This window comes from Triticum aestivum, chromosome 2D (genome assembly GCF_018294505.1).
Source record: "Triticum aestivum cultivar Chinese Spring chromosome 2D, IWGSC CS RefSeq v2.1, whole genome shotgun sequence".
In the NCBI taxonomy this organism is placed as follows: Eukaryota; Viridiplantae; Streptophyta; class Magnoliopsida; order Poales; family Poaceae; genus Triticum; species Triticum aestivum.
Window position 1 is genome coordinate 329,832,085 of NC_057799.1, and position 10,214 is coordinate 329,842,298.

At 41.5% G+C, this 10,214-nt stretch overlaps 1 protein-coding gene and 2 long non-coding RNA genes across 8 annotated transcripts; all 3 read left to right on the top strand.

The window, feature by feature from the left end:
• Window positions 1-880: 880 nt before the first annotated feature.
• LOC123052999 (uncharacterized) lies at window positions 881-2,385 on the top strand. Of its 4 annotated transcripts, XR_006425246.1 has the most exons (3): window positions 881-1,453; window positions 1,758-1,868; window positions 2,317-2,385. XR_006425246.1 is itself a non-coding variant. In XM_044476373.1 (2 exons), exons 1-2 carry the CDS (start codon window positions 1,001-1,003, stop codon window positions 2,317-2,319), a joined length of 456 nt encoding a protein of 151 aa, XP_044332308.1. In that variant the 5' UTR covers window positions 881-1,000; the 3' UTR covers window positions 2,320-2,385. The 4 variants fall into 4 exon arrangements, 2 of the variants coding, with proteins under 2 accessions (XP_044332308.1, XP_044332307.1); XR_006425245.1 differs by having other exon boundaries at window positions 881-1,868; XM_044476373.1 differs by lacking the exon at window positions 1,758-1,868.
• A 10-nt stretch (window positions 2,386-2,395) lies between these two features.
• LOC123053001 (uncharacterized) lies at window positions 2,396-4,856 on the top strand. The gene is made up of 3 exons (XR_006425247.1): window positions 2,396-2,799; window positions 3,035-3,210; window positions 3,665-4,856. It is a non-coding gene; the product is annotated as an uncharacterized lncRNA (long non-coding RNA).
• A 460-nt stretch (window positions 4,857-5,316) lies between these two features.
• Window positions 5,317-8,123, top strand: LOC123053002 (uncharacterized). Of its 3 annotated transcripts, XR_006425250.1 has the most exons (5): window positions 5,317-5,788; window positions 5,953-6,027; window positions 6,224-7,399; window positions 7,559-7,654; window positions 7,772-8,123. It is a non-coding gene; the product is annotated as an uncharacterized lncRNA (long non-coding RNA). The 3 variants fall into 3 exon arrangements; XR_006425249.1 differs by having other exon boundaries at window positions 6,224-7,654; XR_006425248.1 differs by having other exon boundaries at window positions 7,559-8,123.
• The last annotated feature ends 2,091 nt before the right edge of the window (window positions 8,124-10,214 follow it).

A 10,214-nucleotide genomic window follows, 5' to 3' on the forward strand; every position in this document is an offset into this window, starting at 1 on the left:
AAAATTGATGTGTGCTGCATGAAGAAAAAAGATAAAACATTGGTTGTTTTTACGATCTGACCAACATATAGACATAGAACATGTATTTTTGACGGCCCTATTACTTAATCCAAGAGTCACAAGGTCAAACTTCTCGATACGTATCGTAGTTCCACCATAAGAATCACCTTCCAACAACATTTACACTCTATTTTTATGTTTTCAATTTTATTTAAGTTCAAAACTACCAAAAATATTTATCGCACATATCTTTTGGTAGGCTTATTATCTTTTGGTAGGATTGTTCAACTAGCAAGACTAGCAAGGATTGACACATGTGCTAGGATTTTTGGGGCACAAGTGGGTTTTATTTGTGTTATACGACATTCAACTATTGCAAGCACTTGTATCTCCGTGATTGATACTTTGGTTTCTCATTATGGGAAGACTTCTATTGCTTGCTACAAACTTCCATACAGTGAGCCTAACATTGCACCTTTAGCAAATGTCAACAAGTTAGGTTCCCTAGGGGATATCATCAATAACAGGGATGCCACAGGCCAGATCATGAAGTGGGCTATCGAGATGCTACCTTTTGAGATCCAATACCAGCCACGCCGGTGAAAACACAAGTGCTCCTCGTTTGTTGGACTAATTGTTTTATCTAGTCTTTCCCTATCTTTCCCTAATAATATATATATATATATATATATATATATATATATATATATATATATATATATATATATATATATATATATATATATATATATATTGTAATAAAGCACGGATCGACTTTGTCGGGTTCACCGTCGTAGATTTTTTTAAAAAAACTCCCCGCTGTTTTTTGTATTAAACCCGCAGTCTTTTTCCAATGTGTACTAAAAACGTTTCGTCCCCAGGAACAGACACGACCACGGGCTCTCCTCTCTCTCCCTTTCCTCCTGATCCCAGCCGCCAGGAGGCGCACGACCTGCGTGACGGTCGATCCGGTGCCGCGCCGGCCGCCTGCCGATGTCCGATGCCGGTGATCGGACCACACTTCACCACCGGTCTGCCTCAGCTGATCCTTTCCTTCGCACGCCCGAGCTTCTTGTTGTACGCCGCCCAAGAGGGCTCGCGCTCGCCGCTCGACCAGAGCCACCGCCAGCTGGTCCGGTGCCGCGCCGGCCGCCGGCCGATGGATGACGGAGGTGATCGAAGCACCCTGCACCACGAGTCTGCTTCATCTCCTCCTTTCCTTCGCGCGCCTGAGCTCCTCGTTGTATGCCGCCCGGGTGGGCTCGCGCTCGTCGCTCTACCAGAGCCACCACCGGCCGGTCGTCGCTGCACTTTCCCGCGACCTCTCCGCCCCCTCTGCACCACCCTCCACCTCAATTTAGACGCACATGTGTTTGTGGATGTCCTCAGTTATTGTTTGCACACAAGGTGTTTGTGTGTTTGTCCTAGCCAGTTTCAGTCACAGATCCTTGAGGTAAATCCCACATATGAGACTAACTCTCCTTCCATATGATTCAAAAAATTGTATGATGGTGGGAGTTAATTGGGTTACTAGAATAATGGGTTGCTAATTAATTTACATCATGTGGAATCTCAAGACACATGGGTATGCCGGCTCCTATTGTTTGACAAATGTATATCAAATTTTCTTCAATCGTATAAAGAAGTTACAGTTAGGTGTTGCCCTTTTTATGCCTAGACACAGCAGCTCCAATAAGATCTGGGCGCTCATGGTGAGATATATTAATTATTCTTATAATGGTCATATGAATTTGCAGAGACAATTAGATTTTGGAAGCAGGAATCCTTTCCTCATAAGATGGATGAGCTGTAGGATTTGATTCTGTTCAGCTTGGATTAGTTTTTCATCATTATGTTCTTTGTATTAGGTATTCATGCTTTCCAGCTCTAATTTTTTTGCATTGTTGGTGTATGCTGGGAGTCACATTGCTATGCATGCTAGCAAACAATAGGATTGGAAGTCTTACCCTGTAGGTTATTAATATATTTTCCACTATACTGAGGTTCAGCAATTTAATTCGTATTAAGGTCACACAAGCAGTTTGGTTTTCAGATTTGTATTGACAAACATATTTGGTTCAGCAATTTAATTCGTAATTAGAGTCACACAAGCAGTTTGGTTTTTAGATTTGTCTTAACAAACATATTTTGCAGATTATCCTTGCATAAGCAATTGATTTCTGCAAGTTCCTTTCACTTATTTATTTCTTCACTTGGTTATGATGTACTGCTATTCGTTTTCATGATGATCCATGCATTTTGTACTTTTCACTGACAAAACTTCTCTCTAAACAAGATTGGTTCCCATTGTTACAGTGAAGTAGCTACCGAGCAGTGAGGCCATCGAGCGACACGAGACCGCGGGACGGCGTGAGAAGAAGCGGGGGGGGGGGGGGGGGGTCTAGGGGGATGGAGAAGACCACGAGGAAGTGTGGCGATGGAGTGCAATCCCGAAGAAGAAGAACATTGCAAAGAAAGACCCTAGCCAAGCGCCACCCAATTCTCTTTCACCGACCTATCTAATGGCCATCAATTCAATTGGTCCAAGCTGCTGCGTTGACCTTCCCATTGATCCACTACATCCTCGCTCAGTTGCTTCTGCTATGTTTCTTCTCCATGCCATTGCCGGCTGCTGGCGTGCCTGACATCGCACCTTATGTGACCTGATATGATGCTCCTCTACATGTTCTTCTCACCCCGGTTTTCATGAGGAAAGATATTGTTCTGCGGTTCTGTAGCTCTACTCCATAGCAATGATGGAGTCGCCTCCAGATGGATAGCAATTATCTCGGGATCATGGTGAGGTTACTGACTCGACCCTTCGTTTGGCTCTGTTCGTGTGGATCTATTCATGTGCATCTATAAACTTTATTTAGGTACAACTATTGTTCTAGCGCATACGTTTATTATTTTTGTAAAAAGAAGATTTCTTGATCCCATTAAATTGGGGTTTTATGTTGACACGAAATTCTAACTGAATTTGCTATTCAGCTGACAATTTCAATAATTTTTTGTATTGTATTTGCATGCACAGAGCTGTCTACGCAACGACCAGGGGGCATATTCTTCTCCTACCACTAACACCTTCATCCTATTTGAGCCAAAATGGCTTTGGTGCCCTCTCTCTCTCTCATGGTGAGGCTGTGCACGCTTGCCATGGTTGTGGCTACGAAATCTCACACTGAGTCGCTTCGGTCGGGCACTATTCAGGTACAACTCACTTTGCTCCACCATTGTTGGTTGCTGTACATCACATGCTTGACGAAACTTCAAAGATGGTGTTGATCTTGTTCTTGCTTGACCATCCTTGTTATAAATCATTATTGGGTTCTAGCTAGGGTCTTAGCGATTGATAATTTCTCGATTATATTGCCGAAAATGTAGTTCTTATTGTCAAATTGTTATGGCAGCATGAGTGAAAATATGTTCCTTTTAAATGCTTAGATTATATAGAAACCTCTGGTCTATATCCTAAATTACTGTATTGTGTGCTTTTGTAAAATAAACTGTATTGATGCAATTTATATATGTAGTACAATGGTTTTGCTCACATCACAAATATCTGACAACAAGAGTGGTCCCGAGTTAACTTGCAACCAAAACATTTAAATTCCAGTTCAACATTGCATATTCCTATTATCTAATAAACAGTCAAATGTTTCAGACTAAAGTGAGAGTTTCTAGCATATTCCTCTTTTACGGTGACGCCAGATTCGAATTTGAAGGCGTACTTATCCCTGAGCTGGTGGTGCCTGAGAACAACAACGACAACATTCTGGTGCATCAGGGGCACACATCGTCTCCAAGCTCTGTCGCAAGCAACGCAGGCACGCCTCAGGCTCAAAGTCCGGTTGCCGTGCAGGCGAGCGGCAGCAGCCACTTACGTCTCTTCCAAGAAGGGCGCCGCCTTGGAGGAGCATAACGAGAGAAGCAAGTCGACACCGACTACAGCGGCGCATGAGCCAACAAAGGGGCAGGATCATTGGAGACGACGGACACAGAGGCGCGTGCTAGGCATGCCAATCATCAAACACTAGGGAGCGATCCCACCCCCGATGCCACAGTACATGCAGTCGTCGCTGCCGCCTCTACATGCCATGATCTACAGGCAAGTGCCTGCTCAGCAACGTACAAGAGAGGTCAGCGTGGGGCCTACTCGCCAAGATGATGCTTCTCTTCTCGTGCTTATTTACTTGCCTCCTATGTGTGACGAGAAGGAGCAGGAGATTCAGAGGCTCAGGTTGGCGTCGCTAGGTGAGTTCCCTGCTGATTTGACGAGCACGTGATATAGACTGTGGTCGGGTTCCTTCCTAACTCTGCTGGGCCTAATGAAGAGAAAGAATCAACTTTTGAGCTTAATTGGCTAGATCCAACCAGGCAGCTGCACAACATTGTCAAGGAGAAGATGAGAACAATGCGATGCTCAAAGAAGCAGGCTCCAGTTTTGGTAAATGAGTAGTGATGTTGTTGCAACCACCGAAACAAATCTGAAAAATAAGACAAAGACAAACAGGTTGAGAGGTTGGATAATGATATGGAAGATCAAGTTAAAAAACAAATTATTGATGCCCCTGCAAGCAAAGTAAAGAAAAGCCTACTTGAACTTACATGGTTTTGCAATAGGAGAGGCTTAGACTTTCAGGGTTTGCAATAGGAGAGGCTTAGACTTTCAGGAGAGGCTTATACCCGTTGCCTCTCCTATTGCAAAATACTCAAAAATACTCAAAAATACTCAAAAGCCTCTCCTATTGCAAAATACTCAAAAGTACTCGTTAATGATATGTACCTGTTTTCAAAAATCACATTTGGTGCTTTTAAGTATTTTTAATACAGTTTTGCTCAATAAAAATTCACCACATACATTTTTTTGTTTATACCCGTTGCAACGCACGGGCATTTTTACTAGTATATCTCTCCCTATATATATATATATATATATATATATATATATATATATATATATATATATATATATATATATATATATAATAATATATATATTATATATATATATATAATAATAAAGCACGGATTGACTTTGTCGGGTTCACCGTCACAATGCGCTTTCTTCTCATGTCATAATACGCTTTTATGATTCTCTCCCTTATAATAATAAAGCACGGATTGACTTTGTCGGGTTCACCGTCACAATGCGCTTTCTTCTCATGTCATAATACGCTTTTACGATTTGTATGGACAAAATCGTAATATAAACGAGGTGGTACTAATAGCATGTTCGTCCGTCCGTTCGACCTGATTCGTTCTAACCCTCCTGTAATTTTAGGTAATTAACCCGCAAATTAAGTTTGTGTTTCGTTCCAGATTGGGCCTTTTTTAATGGGCCTGCAGAAAAACAATACGTGTAGGACACAGGAGCACGGGCTCCTCAATGCGTACGGTAGCGCCGCCGCCGCCGCGCGCCCGTTCCTCTCTGGCGGCGCCGCCGCCCTGCTCTCGTTCCCCTCCCTATGCATCTCAATCTTCTCCCGCACCACCACGATCTTCAACCTCCTGCTGCCGTATGTCTCCGATTTGGATCGGAGTCCGTGTTCCCCCAGGATAAGTGCTGCAACACGAATCCATGGCGTGCCCGACCCAGATTTCAGAGGGACTTGGCTGCCATTAGAAGGAGCCCTCGACCGGAATCTCCATTAAATCGCTTCATATCGCAACTTTTGAAGAGTCGTCCAGGATCGTCTCAGCCGAGTTCGCCGGAAGAAAATCCGCCGCCCAAGCGTACTACATCTGAGCCGGAAGAACATCCCCTGCCGAACATGCTACCCCAGAGGTATGTACTAGCTTTTGCCAAATTATTCTGTAAAATTTTCATCTACAGTCATAAAAAGTAATGTTCTTCTTGGTCTGGTCAGAAAGTACTGCACCTTTTTTCTGCAATCTTTGTATTTGTTCTGCTTGAAAAAATCTAGGACTGATCTCTCTGCCATTGTTCAGATCACATCTTCCTTTGCTAGAACACGTGAGCTGATTCCGACTTTGGCCTCAAGTTGCTCCCGTCAATGACAAGTGGTTAGTTTTATGGGGTTCACAATTGACTTTTTCAACTATAACACAATAGTCAGTGCATGAGACAGAGATAACTCATGTTGGATCGACACATCCATATCAGATAGCTATATTCAGCGCAAGTTATTGATATATTTCTTCAACTACCTCTCATTTACTGCATGTTGATTTTCTCATGAACTGCTTGCTGCAAATATAGGGAGGAGTGGGAGTGCTGTGTTCATGAAATTGAGTATCTCAGAAGAATTTGGTTTGGCACTTATTTTCCTCAACCTGTTATTCTTCAAATGTGCTTCCCATGGATTTGATAAATTTGGTGAGATAATGTTATGTGTCAGGTATGGCCATAAGATACTCATGAAACTTATTTTATTTTGCCTCACACAAGATGTATGTTGTTTAGACTCATGTACTGCCAGTACTGGTAGATCGATGATCTAAGGATCATATGAATGATTAATGGAGGATAATTCATATTCAGTTCTCCTCTCAATTTTTGTGGTGCCAAGCTTGATCTTTATCCATCTAACTGACTGAAAGTGCCTTCTAATCACTATTGAACGCATATGTTAGTTAGTTTGACTGTATACACCACACAAAAAGTAAAAAATGAATTCTAGAAAAAATTAGACACAAATACTACAGAACCAGTGGACCCTCGAGAAACAAAAGGCACACCTAAAGGATTTTTTTCTTAACAAAATGTATTAATTTGACTATTTGAGTATAAAAAATGTGCAATCGCAATCTTGCTTTTTCAAGGAAAACAGGGGACTGCTACATACTCGATATGGATCGAGGCTAATTATTGATCTTCCAAGTTAAAAAATCTGAAAATAACTTTCATTTAGTAATGGATACATAGTCAAGAAAGGATGCCTTTCCCGAAAGATACAAAACAAAATCGTGTTCGTGTATGTCCGGCTGACAGATGAATCGATCTCCTTTCAAGTATCAACCCAGCAACCTTCGTGTACGTACATGTGTGCATCAAGGATGCACGGGTCCATTGGCCTGCGTACCACACATCCCTTCACTAATTCCATCAGTATCATTCTTAACAAGGTAAGTATGATTCCCTAATCCCTGATTTTATTAATTGATCTTTGATGCTTCATCCCTAATGTCGTTATACCTTATTGATTCTATAAAAGATCTCAAACAGGAACATACCATTTTTGAGGCTACGATTCCTATAACTTGCCTTGTCAATTTGATAAAATTACATGTGTAATGGAGGTTGTAACTTATTACGGTTTACATTGTCAGAATGATATCTGTGTCATCTCTGAACATATGTATATATTTGGTGTGCCGGATTTTCTGATGTAGATGCTATATAAGAGGAAGCTATTCGACAATCCTGCTCAAGTTGGTACGGATCAGATCGATTTTATTCAGTAAATATTTATGCTTGATAGATACAAGCCTCCCTCTTCTGTCCTTCTTTTCTCCATCCTCTACAGGTCGCCAGCACATGTGAATCGTTCTCGTCAAGAGCATGCTTGTGACATCATTACTATATGTGATGCAGGGCAAAAGGATGCTGTCAGAATGTAAAAGCACATTTAACCATTTCCTGTTTTTTTCCTTGCCTGTTTTCGCCGTCGTATACACTGCATCTCCCACTGTAACGGACAGCCAAATTTGTATTCTTGAAAGTTTTAATCATTTCTATTGCAACTAAGTGTTCAAGTGCAATCTCTAGCCAAGTTCTCTTTGTTGTTGTGTTGAATTTTGAGGAAAGGCGGCCAAGCAGCTCGTGGCATCTGTGTCACGCCTGCTCTGCCGCTGCCTTGACCCGCCGACGACGTCGCCGGTTGAGCCGCAAGGGTGCAAGATCATCGTGGGGCCCATTGCATGGGCTCCGAGTATGCTTGATTGCCATGTCGGAGGCGAAGGTGCTAGAGCTTGGTGGCGTGTTTGCATTTCTGGATGCATGAATAATTGTCAAGGAGGCCGAAGCCAGCGCTATTACAGTTGGACTGAAGGAATTGTATAACGTATTCTGAGGCTCCTTGGTGGTGGAGATCGACTACGCAGTGGGGAAATGAGCTAGGGGCTGATTCTGTAAGCAGATCATTGTCCTACCCAATTATTGTTGATATTAAATCTGCGCTGAGTAATTTTTAGGCATTATCACATCAGAACTGTCAAGAGGGACAAACAATGGGCTGGCTCATGAACTAGCCAATGATGCTAAAAGCTCATGGAGACCTTGTGGTTGCGTATGGTGTCCCGGACCAACTCCATGATCAGCTCTGGAAGGAAAACAATGCAGCCTTGACGTCGGCCTAAGTCTTGATGTAATCCTCAAAAAAGATACTGCTTGCAGACATGTTATACATAAACATGCATGTTGTAGGTCTGTTAATTTTAATTTTGAATACTGAGATCTATTCAGATGCTTTCCTTACTCTTATGGCTAAAAAAATCCAGCAGACAGTGACTGAAATTTGTTAGTTTCACTCAACGTGCTGCTGCTTGATCCTGGTGTTGAGTAGGTATATGCATTGAATTTTCCGTTGTGCCAAAACTAACAAATTAGAATCTTCCAATTTGGTGCTACCATATTTCAAAGTAAGAACACTATGATGCAAAGGAATCTTATTATGTAGCCATATGTAATCTCAGTTTGTTGCTATGTATAAACTATGATAGGAGTAGGCCCATATAGATGTGTATCCATTTTTGCCTTCTACTGATCTATGACAATGGGGATGTGCTGGACTAAGTGGCCGTTGCTATTGAAGCAAAGGAGTGGAACTCACAATTTTTCAATCAGTGGAGGTTATCTTTCATATGGATTTTATTATTAGATACTTGCAGATGTGTGTCACTTCCTTGGATCATGTTTGATTCTTAAAATTTTAGATGTTTCATGTAACCATCAATTATGCTACGGGCAGTCCCTGTACATTATTTTTTAGCTGCTCTAAAAAATTATCTCGGTTTATAAGCATCATACATTTTAATGTATAAGTAAGATTATGAGTTGATCCAGTGCCGAAAACAATTCAGTTGAACATGTTTGTTCTAGCAGTTTTAGGCACCAATTCATCTGCCGATCGATTGGAGAAGCGTGGTTGGGTCAATTGTGGTCTTTGTCCACTATGCAAGAGAGAGCAAGAAACGGGGCCACACCTCTTCTTCAAGTGTCGTGTCACACTTAGGCTTTGGAGATCTATCATCGAGAAGCTTGGGCTACCTCACGTCAACATTACCGAATGGCATCTTGATGACTCCGTCAAGAAGTGGTGGGTCAAGCGAACCGATGACCGAAACCCGAATTGGCATGCCATGACCTCTCTCATCATGCTCACCTCTTGGACCATTTGGAACGAGCGAAATGCTAGGGTATTTCGGCAAAAATTTGCGCCACCACCTATTCTCCTCCAAACCATCATTGGAGAGGCAAAGTTATGGATTACTGCCGGCGCAAAGAAACTAGGGACTATCATTTTGTGTGAGTAATTGTCATGTCGCTTGTATGGGGTGTCCTGTAAAACTCTAACTCTATTCTCTCCTTATTTAATAGATGAGGGAAATCTTATGCCTCCGTTTCGAAAAAAAAGTTTGATTCCATGTGAAGTCTATGATTGATTTTTTCTGGGATTCTTCAGGTTTGATTGGTGAAGTTACATTCAGCAAAGAAGATATGTTTATTTGTAGGGAATTTTTGTAGGTACAATCCATCCAACCATATATAAGTCTGATATTCTCATTCTTTAACAATGTGTACATGGCCTCTACTCTGTCATGTGTTGGAAAAAGGCTGGGACATATATTGTTGTTTGTATAATCTTACATTGTAAAATAATTTGTGGTAACAAACATGTCAACAAGGGCGCAATTTTTTCTATACATAATTTCAGAAGTACTCCCTCCATTGTTAAATATATGACGTTTTGGTAGTTTAATTTGAACCACCAAAACGTAAGGAAACAGAGGGAGTACTATTAACTTATTTGGCTGATTTTCCGAACTAAATCGCTAATTTGAACCATTTATTTCTGAGCTACGGAGGAGAGCAAATATTATTCATGGTATATTGTAATTAAGAAAGAATAGTGATTTAATGGTAAAAAAATACATGATAAGTATTTGCACCAATACAATATTTATGCCACTAGCTTGATTCTCGCACCTTGCATTCTCCCGTTGCAACGCACGGGCATTTTTGCTATCTC

Coding starts and splice junctions, on each gene's coding strand:
- LOC123052999 (XM_044476372.1), top strand. CDS start 1,001: ATGCCGGTGATCGGACCACACTTCACCACCGGTCTGCCTCAGCTGATC. Junction 1,454..1,757: donor TTCAGTCACAGATCCTTGAG/GTAAATCCCACA, acceptor ATGAATTTGCAG/AGACAATTAGATTTTGGAAG.